The sequence below is a fragment of the Protopterus annectens genome, chromosome 8.part0, assembly GCF_019279795.1.
Source record: "Protopterus annectens isolate FY-2018-M chromosome 8.part0, PAN1.0, whole genome shotgun sequence".
Lineage (NCBI taxonomy): Eukaryota > Metazoa > Chordata > Ceratodontiformes > Protopteridae > Protopterus > Protopterus annectens.
This window is the reverse complement of record NC_056741.1, coordinates 804,408,262-804,424,835: the sequence shown is the minus strand read 5'-3', so window position 1 is coordinate 804,424,835 and position 16,574 is coordinate 804,408,262. Positions and strand designations below refer to the sequence as shown.

The 16,574-nt window shown below is 39.5% G+C and overlaps 1 protein-coding gene across 1 annotated transcript in view; it reads left to right on the top strand.

Annotated features, from left to right (window-relative positions):
* The first annotated feature begins 252 nt into the window (after positions 1–252).
* FAM50A (family with sequence similarity 50 member A) overlaps positions 253–16,574 on the top strand; it is a 575,383-nt gene continuing 559,061 nt past the window's right edge. The window contains exon 1 of the mRNA XM_044080267.1: positions 253–474. Coding sequence (XP_043936202.1) covers positions 364–474 — 111 coding nt within the window. The 5' untranslated portion in view covers positions 253–363. The remainder of the gene's footprint in view (positions 475–16,574) is intronic.

Below are 16,574 nucleotides of genomic sequence, written 5' to 3'. Positions count from 1 at the left end.
CCCCCCCCCCGCAAAAAAAAAAATATTTGCGGAAATGTAATTAAGAGCACTATTATAAAACTGGATTGCGTAACGTCACTGTAGTGAACATTAAATATGCATGGTAGTCTGGACGCTAAACATTACTTATTAAAACTGTTACACCCACCGTTTCCCCAGCCAATAGGAGCAATGTAACAAAGGAACAATTTTGATGCGTAAAGGGATTTTCCGAAGGTAAATTGTAGCGTCACAAGTAAGCGACATAAACAAAGTTTTGGTGACGTCAACAAATAATGCCGAGTATTTCTTAATTCTGGTGATATGCTTGTTTACAACTGATTCAGACTCTGTAGTTTTGAATTTCTAACGTGAAGCATAGTAATGGCACAGTACAAGGGTGCTGCCAGCGAAGCTGGCCGGGCTATGCAGCTTATGAAAAAACGTGAAAAACAAAGAGAACAACTGGAACAGTTGAAACAGAAGATTGCGGAGGTAATTCTTAGACATGATAACTTAAAAGGGCTGGAATTGTTATGTGGTATCTAGTCCTTGTAGGAGGGTTTGTCTGTCAGTAGGATTTAGTGCACTGCGTGCATTACACTTATTTTTTATTATTATTATTTTAGTATTTTCTCTTTGATCTTGATTTTGAATAAGATAACGTTACTCTTTCTGTAAATGGTGTTAGGGAAGTTTCAGTTACTGTAGAAGTGCAGCATGTACCTTGTTTGGCAGTTTTACAGTTCTTTCAAGAGGGATATATTTTACTGGAACGCCAGATTTTGCTGTTCAATTGTTTACGTAATGTACTCGATTCTGGTGGAGGTTATAACTGTAGGGTTTTATTTATTTATTTTCTCGTCATTTTCGTGTTAATAGTTTAATTCACATTCACCTGTTTTCTGTACTATTCAGAAGTTTTGAGTTTTTTTTTTTTTTTTTTTTTTGGAAAAGGGTACTGCCAAAATCAAGACCGTCCAGCACATTTCGGGACAACAATTAATTTTTTGGCATTGGCCGTTTCAGGAAGCTTAGGGAACAGTAGCACTTGTTCTTTTGGCATTGCTATGAGATTGGATCATAGTACTAAAGTATTGATGTTTGTTGCATACCCTACGGATGTAGTGTGAACGCTGACTCCAGTCAGGTGATGGTCACTGTTGATGTGACACCCGACCTCATGTACAAAATTGGTGAAAATCTGGTTGTGTTTGTGTGCGTATACATATATACTATGGATTTGTTTCTATCCACTTCCATTTTTGCAATGTTTTTATAAAACAGAGTACTTTTATTTATATAGATGCAGGGGCGTTTTCAGTCGTATTTGATCAGGTTCATATATTTATTGTCTGTATTGCAAGAACAAACAAATTGCAATGTGATTAAAGAAATATGTTATATAAAGAGAAATTAATTAGTAGTTTAAATAACACGATAAAATAGTGGTACACTTGAAATGTATGTATTCTGTAATTTAATATCCACTTTAAGCAAAAAAGTGTTTGATGATGAAAATGGGAAATACAGTCGACTAGTGATACACAATTTTCTGAGCTTTGCATAAGTTTAAGTCGCTTGAAAACATATGCAATTGTTTATAAAATAAACTTGAGAAAGTGTGTAACAAACGGGAGCAATGCTTTGACTGCTGTCAGAGACTGGCCATATCAAATAAGATATTGTAATTGCTGAAAGGGAGTTTCAAAAGTAGACTAAATTCTGCTTGGATCACAGTATCTAAGAACTAAATGAACCACAGATGCTCCCCTCAAAAAGAATACAAGGAGTAAACAACAAGTCCTGTGCATACAGTCTCAAAGCCCTGTCCTTGTATTTGTCTGTGTGGTGATCAATGCTTAGGTTAAAAGACACACTCTGATCCCACACTGATGGACTTGTTACAAAAAGCATCACAAGTACCCATTCTGTAGACATACACATCATTTGTGACATCACGTAACCAAATGTAACTGGGCAGAATGGATTATAAATTTTATTCCTGGTTTGGCACTTAGTCTGTGTTTGAATAGGGTCAAGTATGAGCTTTGCTTTACCTGAATGGGACACCTGTTCATTTTTTGGCAGTCACAGTATCATATTAGGTATGATCAGCCTCTGACAGCTGTCATGGCACTGTTTCCTTTAGATTGTTTGATACTTTCTGGTTTATTTTCTAGAAAGTTGCTTAGTTTACATTGTAACTGCCAAATTTCTTCTGGTATTGACATGTCAGCAATATTTTGCTAAATTTGGGGTAAGCTTTGCTAGGCCTAAAATGATTGTTGGGCTTAGTCTGGGAATCGCCTGTGAACCTTCTAGATATCTTGTAGTAGCCAACAACTGAAAACTATGTCCATAATGAAACATGATAATTAAAGTACTCTCCTCAGATATGAATATTGGAGACAGGAAACCAAATGGACTGGGATTAAAATTGGTCCAGTAGGGATCACTGCCTTATCCCAGTTAAATTGTATAAATAAAATGTATAAATGGCAAGTGGCTGATTCCATCTGTACTTGATAGCCTGAATATAGATTTGACAGTTGTCAAGTGAAAACAAAAATCACTATCCATACAGATAACTTTCCAGAATGTCAGGAGAAAGTTTAGTTTCGTGGGTAAAAGCAAGAGATGATCTTCTGAATGGAACCAGAACTGTAACTATACAAGAAACTAATGCAAATATTGCATGGCTTCTAGGGAAAACTGTGAGAGAGGTTGAGGGAAAAGTGGCATCTCAATCCACAGGAATATTAGAATGAAGTAATTCCTTTAGGTTCTCCTTTAACACTGTACTGGTGATCCATGGAGTTGGGGGTGGAATCAGTACACTGCCTAAGCACTGCAAGACACTCTTGAAATAAAGTTGATATAGAACTGTATTGTAAAATGCTTGAGGTGGCAGTTAATGGATAGCGACAGGCAAAACATACACTGGGTACCTAAACCTTTCTTTAGGTTGACAGGAAAATTGTCAGCATAAAAAAGAAAACGAGCGACAGAAACAAAATGCTGGACACAACTAAGAACAGCAGAAACTTACAGAACAACTTAAATAATGCAATTTTATAACAGAGTTAAGTACCCATTGAAGGACAATTTGGCAGCCAAGTTGGCTAGAAAAAAAATCTCAATGAAGTAGTTTTCTATTATGGATCTGTCAGATACTTGGTGATTTTATAGAGGCCAGATGGTGCTAAAGTAATGCTAAAACAAGGATCTGTACATAATTTGCTTACAGATAGGACTTGGAATGTAAAAATCTATATTGTTGTAGGGGCAAATTTTGAAAAATGTTGTTTTAAGGCCAATATTTGGAGGGAGCTGTACATTTGTTGTTAGGCTTGGCAAACAGTGTCTGATGTCCCATAATTTTTTGTTTATAGTTCAGTTTACTGTATCCTACCTTTTTGCTTTGGGTAAGCCTTCCTGGATTGATAGGTCTAAACTACAAAATTGACATGATTTGCTTTGTAATTCCTACTATATCAAATCTAACGATTGCAAATAGTCCCATTCTCTCTCTTGGGGTGGGGGATTCTCCACTCAGCATTATACTGTGCTGTTTTTTCTAGTAGAGAAATCCCAAGCTCCATCAAATTTATATGTATACCTCTTTAAGTGTCAGATATGGAGATGTGAAGCTGAGATATTGACTTGTTTAGTAATGTTGAGCCTGGTTCAATTAAGATTTTGTATTTGGAATGTCATAGATAACATAGAACATAACATACATTATATTTTTAGTATTGACTGATTTAAATACAAATAAGTTAATTATTCTAATGCTGCATAATCTTGGATAGTAAATGCAAACTGGATGTGTGTTTCACTTGCTTTAGAGTGAGCTGAATGATACAGTGGTAGACAGAATGTGCTGATGAACGTGCTGGGGTGCTGTAATCTGAATTGCCATACAGTTGTCATTGCTAGTGTTTGATTTCTCATTTTGTTCCAAGTGTAACATTAATCATTCATCCTGCTCACTGGTAAAGTCCAAAACTAAATGTGTCCACCTTCATCTGTTTGCCCAGAATTCAGAGTTGGGGTTGTTTACAGCATTGCAAGGACTGTAGTATATAAATGCCTCATAGGTTCATAGGTAGGTACTAGGCTATCGGCCCTGGGGCCTATACAAGCCCAGCCAAAAAGGTACCCTGTCTTTTGCCACCCAAGAAAATTATTTTCCTGTGCCACTGTCCAGCAGAGCCACAGAGGTGATCCCTGGGGTGAATTTCCTATTTCCCATCCAATCTTCAAGATTTTTCTTGAAGAGTGCTAATGAGGAGCTTTGTTTGATATAGATAAGTAGTTTATTCCAGAGTATGGGAAGTCTCTGGGACAGGAATCTCAAAAGAGACCAGCAAGTCTGTCTGGCCTGTCCTCTTTTGCAGCAGCTATTCCTTTGCAGGAGTTGTCCCCCCATACATGCACACTTTCATGCACATTTCTATTGTTAGGCATTTTGTGACTTGCTTATTTACAACTGTTTATTGTCTTGAGTTCTACAGTCTCCCCAGTGAACTGCTACAGTTTTCCTACCACCATATCTGTAAAGTAGTACTTCCTTACAACCATTATAAATTTGCTTCTTTAGATCTGTCACCTCTGCAGTCTTCTCCCTACTGCCTCACTTAAGTTCTGTTGTTTTTCTGGTGTAAGTGTTTAATGGGATTTTTATTTTGCTTGTGCTCCACGCTTGTTTTGGAAACTTTACTTAGCTATTCCTATGGTCAAGTTTATACTTGAGACATTTTACATCTTAAACCTTCCAGCAGATAAATCCTTCCAAAAATGTTTACGGAATTATTAAGCAGATGTCTATCCAGAGAGTTAATTTCTTACTTGGCAAACTAGTTGTTGCAACTGTTATGTTGACTAGATGGATTTCACTGTTGCATATTTCATAGAGATGGGATAGCTGTTACCAGTGATTTACGCTTCATGCTTTTAGTTCTGTGTGAAACTGCTGCAAAGTAAAAGATCCAGCTACCCTTCTTTTTACAATTGTACTCCAGAATTATATGGCATAGTCCCATGTGGATCTCGGAAGGCAACTGGAGATTTACATTGACAGAAGTAACGTTGTTAGGAGGTTGGATCTGCTGTTCATTTCATTTTGTTTGAGTGGCTTGGAAATGCAATTTTTTTTCTGGAAGCTTGAGTTGATATGCTTGGTTGTGATGAGACTGGAAAGCCCACCCTGGACCATTTATGGAGTTCATTCCACTAGAAGAGCTGCCGCTTTGGCAACAGCTTTTGACACGCTTCATATGAAGACATTTTGCCTTGGTGATATCCTCTCTCTTCACTTTCTACTTGTGGAAGATTTGATATGGTAGGTTTTCAGGGGATGAATGTTTTCACCCAAGTGTAGTGTTAAAATAATCCGGATAATGTGAGAGATCCTGCTGGTAGGGTCCGTGTCTCTAAAGTCCCCAATGTGCTAAATCTCCTTTCTAGAGGAATAAAATGAGCATTCTTTGTTTATAAAAGACTTTATTTGATGGATGGGTACTTTCATCAGCATGTTTTTTTTTTTTTTTCAAACCTGGAGTTTGTAAAACCTACTGCTAAATTATTCATCTGTAATTATAGTTGAACAGATATTGTGAGGAGTCTGCTGGTGAATGACCTGGGTCTTCTGTGATTATTCTACCTGATAAAAGAGAGAGGGTACTCCTCCCAATGCTTCAGATATATATAGGTAAACAGTTTAGCAGTAAAGTGTCTAAGATTCTGGATGGGAAAGTCATTTATTTTGATAAAAGCATTGATTCATTAAATAGAAAATGAGGAAAGCTAGTCATATTTGTCTGGAAAGAGGATTTAGCACATAAGAGCTTTAGAGACATCTATTCTACGACTGAGTCTCTTGTTCTATCCTGATTAGGCTCAGGACAGTCCAGCAGTAAAAATAATGTTAGTGGGTTAGGTTGGATGGACAGACCTGCTTTACTGATTGTGGGTTATTTGGTTGGTTTAATATTCTGTTCTTCCCCAGGTATGGATGTATGATGTCTGCTATGCCCAAAGGGTAGAAAAGACCAAATAAATCCTGCCATTGCCTTACCAAGCAGGAGCCATTGAATGGACTTACTGTGATGTGACTTGTCAAAATAGGTACAAGGCATAACTCAAAAGTGGTGATTCTCCGTCATATAGGGGCTTGGGTTATTATGGTAGGAGGACCATTGGATCTCTGGCAGGTATAAGTCAGGGTCTCTGTTGGGACTGTAGTACCATAGTTTTGGTGGAGCTAACTGATCACATCAGTCTTTGCCTGTCAGGAGGGACACATTACCCACATTGTGTGGCCTGTGGTAGAGGATATGTATAGCCATTGATGATAATGGAGGCCAGACACTGCCACTTGTCTTTGATTTACCAAAGAATTGTGTCTTGCAGAGATGGAAAATGGCATCTGGTCATTTACTGTTATGGTGGCTTACTTAACTATATGCACATATTTTTTTAAAGTTGTGCAGTTTTTAGTTCATTATCATTCAAAGGCTTGCACCCAAAATGATCATCTATAGCCACATTAAGAGAGCTTACTGTTGTAGCCATAACAATACCTACATACATATAGTGCATGACATCCAATTGTTTTGTTCATAGCTAAGAACTAGGCTAGCTGCCCTTCTAGGTCATTCTTATTCTAGCTAATTTCCTTTTCAAAGGTAAGAATCAAACCTTTTGTACCTTGTGACTGTGAGGTAAACACTTTAATCATTATACCAACCCCAAATTGTGTATGACATTTATAAATTAAGTATAGTAGAATAAAGTATCATGCCACAGTTTTTGTACCTTGGAGTAGTAATATTTTACAAGTGTCTGCTGTCCTGATTTTTGGGAGTGGATTTGGAAGAGTGGTTATCTGTCATCTTGCCTCCAGTAAAGGGTTTGTGTAAAGGTGGAGCTGCTTTAATTGGTTTTAAAAGATACCTTTTACAAAGTTATGTAGATGGTGCATGACGTTAGCTAATATGCCCAACCAGTATCTTGTAATAGTTGCTAGTAAGGCCTGTCCTTAGGTATTTTGTTACTGCATATTTTCTTGCTTGCTTACTCTCACAATAAAAAAAATGACCTTTTGGCACTGTTTGGTAGTTGACACACAGTTTTAAAGGAGCTTATTGTAGCAGCTTTCATTTGAAGGCACATTAAAGTTCTTGTTGCAGTTGTATGGCCTTAGCCCTGGTCTATGAAAAATTTCTTTCTTTCTTGCAAAGTCATGGCTTGCTGTATCAGAACATCACTATATGATAATGCAGACCAGTGTTTGTTGGAAGCAGATCTGGGCAGGTGTTTGGTAATGCATCATTTCAGATTTTTTTTTATATAGGATGTTTTACAGTTTTTTTTTTTTTTTTTTAAGGGGGGGGGGGTAGAACTAGCCTTACATTATTAACTGCCTTTTTTGTTCCCAAATGTAGGTTAGAAGAATGTACAGGTTGAATGATTCTTGCCTGCCCTACACTTTATAATTGTAAATTCTTGAATAAGTTGCTTGCAGAGTGACTTTTCCCAAGTTGTTTTTTTTTTTTTTTTTTTTTTTTTTTTTGCAGTTTTAAAAAAATTATTTCTGCATTGAGTTCTCTGGGACAGAACTGGACCAGGATTGCTTGAGTGCTTACCTTGCTACTCAAGGGTTTAGTGAGGCGGTTGATGCTTACCTGGGTTTCAAAATCTGTGATATGGAGGTGAACACAATTGTGTGGTTTGATTGTCACCTAATTAAGTTCTTCATGTTCATGGCACTCATGAAACTCATCTGAAGGAGAAGACCTAATTTTTCAATTATTGAAGGCATTTGAATATATATCTGATCGCTAGTCAGTTTGTTAGAAACAGCTCTATAGATAATGATAGAATGTTGCTTCTGCCAATTTTTGTTGGGGGGTTGTCCTTCTGCCATCCCTGTAGCTATTGAGCCCTTGCTTATCACTCATAACCCTTTTCTTTCTGGTGTCTCAGGACACTGTGAGAAGGAGATGAAAATTTATGATCAAAGCTATCAATCCAATAGGATAAGAAGATTTTGCTTACTTCATAATCCCCTCCCCATGGTCGCCTATGGATGCATCACCAAAGCAGGGCCTGCACTAGTGACCCAGTGGTGTGTGTGTATTTGTGTAATTATATACATAAACATTGAAATGCAGGTGTCTGTCTGCCCTGACAGGACAGCTCATGCATCATGGTTCTTGCACTCCTGCTTCTGTGCACATTGTCCAAAGGGTAGCAGTCGTACAGCAGGCTAAACCAGGTCCATTTTTCCCATTTTCATTACCTCATGGTGAGAAGTGCCAAGGGCTCTGTATTGTCTTATTTTGTTACTCACTATATATAGTGCCAGTGCCACCTAGCTGCATACAACCATATGTTCTTATTTTGACATCCCAGTGCACGCGCTCTCGGTTGCATGTAATCTTAGTGCTTTCCTACAAAATAGCCTTATTGCGATATTTTATTTCTCCTTTGTTATATCTCTTTCTGTGTTGGTAGATGCTGCAGGATGAATCATTAACCTGACGTAGTGATGTTCCCGCTGTGGTCCAGTCCTTGGCAATTTCATGTATAAGCTAGTACAGTCCTTTGCCCTTAACAGATTGAGATGCAGAACATTTATATCAGGGTAGTGGTACAGAGCCAAACTGTTGCTGTTTGAACAATACTGACTGTGTTTTGTCCTATATGCTAGTTTGCTGTAGGAAATGATGCAATTTTTGATTCTACAGTGACCTTTCTGTTTGGAGATGGATGTCCAGTGGCTGGATTACCTGCAGTATCTTCTATGCTCATACTCCTCCTCCTGTGTTGAGATGGCAAGAGAGGGCTAGAAATTTTAAGGCTGAGCATGAAAATGTTGCATCTTAAGGCTTGTGTGAATCATTTTGTTTCCTTTTAGCCTTTTTGTGGTAACTTTTTCCACTAGACTTCTGTGGATTTTTAAAGCATTGACATTTTTGAAAGGGTATTTTGTGAGTTTATATGCTGCATAGTTGTATGTCCGTGCAAGTTAAACTGCCCAGTTTGCTACACAAACTGTTTTGGAAAGGTGTATAATTCAGTAAACTGAAACTTGAAACATAAGTCAGCTGTCTTGCAACAAAGAAACCAAATATCGCAAAAAGTAGTCTTATGCGGCTGTATTCTGGATTGGACTAGTCAGCAGTACTTATTAGCTAGGAAGGAGCTGTGTAACATAGTAACTAACATTTCTAACAATTGAGTAAAACTTTAATGTACATTGCTGAACTTTAGACACAGCTGAATATGTACACATTAACAAGTTTGACTTGAAAGATTTTTGTTCTGAGATGCCTATTGATTAGAATTCCACTTCAGTCTCTTATTTTGCATGCTGCCATATTTATGATAGCCCAATATAACTGGGACTGTAGTGTGGGTGCCCAGCACCATATTTTGGAGATCACATTAGCCTCTTTTCTCTTGATAACGAGTCCCCAGTTTTACATCCTTGATTTAAAACCAAGGTGATCCTGCTGTAAGCTGTATGCTGTTGAGAGCTGGAAAGTAATGGATGTGGTTCATCATCTTTTTGATGTAGTAATGCATTAGACATTTTATGTGGGTTATATAATCCCATAGATGCCATTGAATTCCTATGCTTCGTTAGCTACCCAAGTGTGTCCTATAGGCTGTGACTTTCTGCAGCAGTGCACATGTTCACAGTTTGACACGTTACAGTTTAGCTTGTCTCATTCCTTAATCCGCTCCAAATGGAAAGGGAGGGGGTAGATTGCATGGTAGCTGATTAGCTATCTTTGTTTGTTGGAACAGTTCTGAGAATTCCTGAAAAATGAAACATTAGAACAAAATCAGCAGGTTGTAATTTGACTGAAGTAGCTTAGTGTGAAACTGTTAAACCCATAACTGAACAATCAGCAGGTATGCTAATAAAGAGTAGCAGTACCTGCTGAGTTTCATAGCAGCACATAGTTTCCTGCTTATCGCCCACATTAATGATTTATGATAGCCGAGATATGCGTTTGAGGCTCAGGAACGAAGGTTTAATCAATGTTTGGATATTGCCACACCAAGCAATCAAATAAAATACTCTTCTGTCCAACAAAAAAGTACTGTAAAAAGGTTATTTTGTGTTGCCGTTTAAGTTCTGGCACTTAATTTAGCACTCAGCAGTAATTTTGGTGATGCATCTTAGACTTCCTGATGCTCCTGTAGTGCTGGAGTGGTGGTGAAAATGTTGGTAGCACCTCTTCTTTTCTAAAGATGTCTGCTGACCTTCTACTATGGCAGTGGTGGTTTGTACTCCACCTTTAGTAACATACAAAACGATTTGGAAGTTTTCAGGAAACTGGTTGTGCTTTTTTAAGTACCATTGAAGTTGTCACCCATTATTACTGACACACTGCCGTGAACTGTAGAGTTAAGCTGTTAACAGAATTATTTCAGTGTAACTGCACCTTATAATGGCCATAACCTGCATGAACCAAACAGGACTTATCTGTGGCATATCTTTTTATGGTGTATCATATGTTATGTCAAATCATGTGTGCTTTTTTAAATGCTCTTCGTATGTTGTCGTGAAAAATATTAAGATTATCCGGCTTTTTGACAGAAAAGGATGGAGCTGTAATTGTCATATCAGTGAGACAGATTTTTGTAGTGAGCCCAGGAGTTGTAGGAGCCGGTTAAAGGAGGAAGGGGTTTAATAGCTTCATGGTGCACTTTGCACAATGTGACGTAGATTTTCATGGTTGGGGAATTTAGTTGCATGGAAGAAAACTATTTAAAGATTTTATGTATACATAATTACTGTTAATGTGATTCCCAGAGGCTATATAGGATGATCAAGTGGCAGCTGTTTCCCACTACATAAGATTTGGCTACTAGGAAGGTATTCTTCACTTGCAAGGAAGAGCCCAACCTGCTGTCTTACAACCAAATGGTTTGGAGTGCTAGGTGGTTAAGCTGTTACGTGAGCCCTCTCAAAATATATGTTGATGGTGGTTCATCTCTTTTATTTATAATTGTTCCAACAGAGAGCGCAGTCTTCCACAGTACAGTCTATTCTGATTGCACTACCTGCACTTTTGTACTGCTGTTTGGCTGGTATATTGTAGTCCACAGTAACACTGACTTTGTTATTAAAGGGAAAAAAAAATAGTATGGGTTCTGGTTTTCAAAAGTTGGTTGCACAAACATGTTATCCAACATAAGTAGAAGTAGATTGGATTGGATTTTACCTTTGAAGATTGTAGTGATCCCTGCAGGTTTTTTAAAGGCCTTTCTGTGTCTAGTCTAGTTGCAACTTTATTTGGGGTAATATTCTGATCCAAGCCTGACCTTTTAGGCATAATCTCAGCGCAGTGCACATATACCTGTATAGTATGGAATTGGGTAGACCGTAAAACTGCGTACATAAGTTATTCCAAGTTTATTTGATTTGCCCATTACTAGGTTGTGGGGGTGCATGAGGCTCTCCTGGCATTCATTTTGTACTAGGCAGAGAAACTAATTTTTGACAGGAAACTTGTATTTTGCAGGATTAATACACAGCTTGGACACATGCAGCCATTTTTTAAGGATCACCAGTTCATCCACAGCATCTCTTTGGGATGTGGGAAGAAACTGGTATACCTAGTGAAAGCCTGTACAGACATGGTGAGGGCATATAAAGTTGCACCTGAAGGCAGTCCAGTCAAGAACCGTCCATTAGACAGTACTTTGAATCATTTTGCTTTTATTCACCATCCCACAGATGCCACCCTTGGACCATTTTATCTTTTGTTGGATGATTTACATGCTATGCAGTGCTGTAGACATTTTTGGGTGAGCTGCTTCCCCACCCATGTGTTTGTTCTACCCCAACTCACCTGACCTCTAAATGTACTACTACCAAAGTGTTGCACCATCTTGAATAAAAAGGAAGAGTATTTCTACAGTTTCCTCTGAGGTATTACATCCTTCACGTGTCTTTAGAGTTTGTATTGTGGAGCAGGCAAGCCCTCCTTGCAAAAACGTGGATAGCCACAGTGATAAAATGGTGCATAACCATCTCCATATGTGGGGAGGTGAACATGAGGAAATAGTCTGTGATGGGTTTAAATAAATCTTGAAAACTGAACTGGAGAACCAAACTGTGTGAGGCAGCAACACACTGCACTGTGCTGTTGGGTTGCATGAGTATTATATAATAAACATTCCAATATGCAGATGAATCTTAATTTGGAACATTTAATATTTCCATAGTATGTCCTAGGTCTGCCCTCAGGCCTTTTCCTAGTGGAGCATGCCCAGTGCATCCACCTGTGGGAGGCATTCGGGGGTGGGTTTTGGGGCATTCTCATTGGGAGCCTGAATCACCTGAACTGGCTCCCCTGAGTCCCGAGGAGTATTGCTTCTATTCTAGGAAGACTACTAGACATACTGTTCTCCTCTAGCTCGATTCTCCTATGGAGGAGCTTTCCTTTGGGGACACCATTGTCAAGATGATGCAACATTTTTCAGTGGGAAGGTCCTTAGTTGTCTGATATCAAGATCATGTGGAATGCTCTTTTGGAAATGGGTGTGCCTAGACCTTCAGCCATTCCTTCTTTTTAGAAACCTTGTCAGTTTCATCACTGCCTGTCTTAATCTTGTGTGCCAGTCTCCGGCTTCAAAAAAGAATTTCACAAGCTGCCAGATTCAATCAAGTTCTTGTACAAGAATCGTATTTCTGATCCATCTGTCATTACTCTTTCTATTGAAAAGTTTTCTAAGCTGCTGTCATCTTCTCATGTTTTGCCTACAGAAAAAGATAGAAGAGCCATTGACAGGTATGGCAAAAACGTGTGTACTTCTGCCACTTTTAGCCTTTAGAGCTATTAATTATCAAGCCTGTATGGTTAGGTACCTGTTGTCTATTCTGGGTAACCTGGGTATGGTGTTCTGTGAGTCTGAGGTATGGTGTTCTGTGAGTCTGATTCAGAAGCTAAGTCTTCTGCACTCTTTTTTTTTTTTCTTAATACTGCTTTCCAAGTAGCTAAACATTCTAATATGTATAGTTAGGCTGCAGATGCCTCTTCTAGGACTGTAGCCACTGTTTCAGTTCTTTGTAGATTTTCATGACTTAGTCTTTAGCCTTTGTCTGAGGGATAGATAGCATGGCTAAGCTGCTTGACCCTCCTGTGGATAGGCAACACCGTTTTTGGTTTTGTGACTGCAGAACTTTAAAACCTTGCAGGGGAAAGGTAAGATTATGTGGGACCTAAAATTAATATTTTGTTTTTCTCTTCTTAAATTTCAGTAAAATTATTCTAGTGCTGGTTCTTTGCTTAAGGATCTAAAATATTCTCAGAAAAGTAAGAAGCCTCCTACAAAGTGTTTTCTGGAAAAGCTTCAACAGAGTTCAAGGGGATCTAAGCCTTCCTTTCTGGACTACCTGCCTTGTGAATATCTGCCTCCTCTTTCCAAGTCATCCCACCTCAGCCTGAGTTAGTCTTTTTTTTTTTTTTTTTCTCAGAAACTTTCCTTTTCTCTTCCTGTTTGGAAAATGATAAGCTCCAACAAACTGGTTCTGCCCATCGTTCAAAGAGTATATAAAATGTTTTGGAAGGCTTTCCCTCATCTCTCATGGTTTCCTTGGTCATCCTGAAGCCAGATTCATCTTATTCTGCCTAGTCTTTAAGACATCCTTTCTCAAGAGGCAGTAGAATTGGTGTCATCACTTAGAAAAAAAATGTTTTTACTCAAGAATGTTTCTGGATCCTAGAAAGGAGGCCACTTGGAGACCTATTCTGGATCTTTCCTGTCTCAACACTTGTCTAAAAAGTTCCAATTTTCAAGATTTTATATATTCAGGCCTTGCTTTGAGTGATTCTTCCACAAGGTTTCATGGTGATTTTTGGATTTTAAGGATGCTTATCTTCATATTCCTATTCATCCGCAATACATGAAAGTCTTATGCTTTTGTGCATCTTCATATTACTTTGTTTTCTGCTTTAATTATTGTTCCTTCTACTGCCCCAAGGGTATTAGTGCCCATTTCCTCTCATTGTTTGCTGTAGGCTTTGAGCCATTTAGATATTTTCTTATCTAGACCATCTTCTCATTTTGGCTTCTGCCCAAGACCTTTTTCTGACACATTTGCAAATTGTGATTGATCTTCTGGCCAGTCTGGACTTCACACTGAAACTAAAGCAGTCTTTCTTAATTCCAACTTGGGTTCAGATTTTTCTGGGTTGGAGAATCCATACATTGTGAATGGTAATTTTTCTTCCAGACAGACATATTACTTTCACAATCTTCTTTTTTTGGATATGGCCACTGTAGTAGAGGATCTCAGATCCTGAGCTACATGTCATCAGTGACTCCGATAGTTTGTTTTGCCACACTCCATGTGAGAAAACGTCAAGTGCTATCGGAAGTCTATTCATAGGTTGGTACTAGGCTATTGGCCGCAGGGCCTATACAAGCCTAGCCATAACAATTCCCTACCTATTTCTTCCCACAGTATTTACTTCCCTGGACCCCTGTCTAGCAGGGCAACTGACGTGATCCCCGGGGTGAATTTCCTATCTCCCATCCAATCATCAAGATTCCTTTTGAAGACGGCCAAAGAGGTGCTCTGCTTGACATGTATGGGCAGTCTATTCCAGAGTCCGGGGAGTCTCTGGGTCAGTAACCTATCCCACCAGCATGTTTTGTTCATTGTGATGACAAGGTTTAGAGCCCTGGAGCGTATGGCTCTGAGGGATTGGGATTTATTTTAAGTGTAGCGTGTCCAACAGCTCTGGGTTTGACATGGCCTTGTATGTTAAGCAGAGATCACTTCTGAGTAGACGATATGCGACTGAGTATTCTGTGGCCTTTCCAGTTGTTGCAGATGTCTTGAGAGGTGCATACCAAACGGGGCATTGTATTCTGTAATGGGTCTAATGAGGGATGTGTACAGTGGTGCAATGACCTCCTTTTTTCTGGATGAAGAGCCCTTAGTGATGAGGTGTGCCACATAGAATGGTTTCCTGACTGTTGTGGCAATCGAAGGTGAGACCACTGTCCACCTGTGTCCCTATGTCTCTTATCACACTTTCTGTGTTTAGTGTACTGCCACCTATGTGGTAATTCATGGGTACATATTTTTTCCCCCAAAGGTGATGACTATACATTTCTTGGCATTGAGCTTGAGCCCATGGCTCTGGCACAAAGCATCTGTTTCTGTAAGGCCTTTTTGTAGAATATCCATATCATTTGGGGATTCAATAATTGCTCCCAGTTTGCAGTAATCTACGAACGTAATTAGCCAGAGTCCCTTAGTGTTGGCCTGTACTTCAGAAAAGTAGATGCCAAACAAGAACAGTCCCAGGGCTGAAGCCTGAGGTACTCCATTTGTCTGGAGCTGGATTTGGAGTCTGCTATTTTCAGTGTGGGTTCTGTCAGTAAGCCAGTTGGCAACCCATCGAGCGACATGGAGATTAATTCCCAACTTAGTACGTTTATCTATGATTTGAGAGTGGGGGATGGAGTTGAAGGCCTTGTCGAGGTCCAGACAGACTGTGTGGACCACCTTACCCTTGTCCACGATTCTGGAGACTGATTTGAAAAAGTCAGTCAGGTTCAGGAGACCTGATCAGCTCTTCACGAACCCAAACTGTGTGGGGTCCAGTGTGTGATGGTTGCCAATGTCTTTGTTTATAATTCCATGATAATACGTTGCATGGCCTTGCAGATCAAGTTCGTCAGACTGATGGGGCGGTAGTTCCCAGGATCCAAGGTGGATTCCCCCCTTGTGGAGTGGGATAACTGTAGCTGTGCGCCACTCAGTGGGCATGAAGCCTGAGGTGAGGCTATGATCAAACATAACACTTAGGTGAGGTGCCAGTTCATTTTGTAGTTCATAGGTTGGTACTAGGCTATCGGCCCTAGGGCCTATACAAGGCTAGCCATAACAATTCCCTGAATATTTCTTCCCACAATGTTTACTTCTCTGGACCCCTGTCTAGCAGAAGGCCTTGTCGAGGTCCAGATAGACTGTGTGGACCACCTTACCCTTGTCCACGATTCTGGAGACTGATTTGAAAAAGTCAGTCAGGTTCAGGAGACGAGATCAGCTCTTCACGAACCCAAACTGTGTGGGGTCCAGTGTGTGATGGTTGCCAATGTCTTTGTTTATAATTCCATGATAATACGTTGCATGGCCTTGCAGATCAAGTTCGTCAGACTGATGGGGCGGTAGTTCCCAGGATCCAAGGTGGATTCCCCCCTTGTGGAGTGGGATAACTGTAGCTGTGTGCCACTCAGTGGGCATGAAGCCTGAGGTGAGGCTATGATCAAACATAACACTTAGGTGAGGAGGTGCCAGTTAATTTTGTAGTTCATAGGTTGGTACTAGGCTATTGGCCCTAGGGCCTATACAAGGCTAGCCATAACAATTAGAAAAAACACCAAAAGGCCAGCATGGTAGTTCCACAGTTTAATGTGAGGTAAAAAAAAGACAAAAATGTCCAACTCAAAGTGACTTTCAGTAACTCAAACTAGTTTCGGCACACGCCTTCTTCAGTGAGTGTAAAAATGCAGACATGTGGACCACAACCAGACGTCAATATATATTA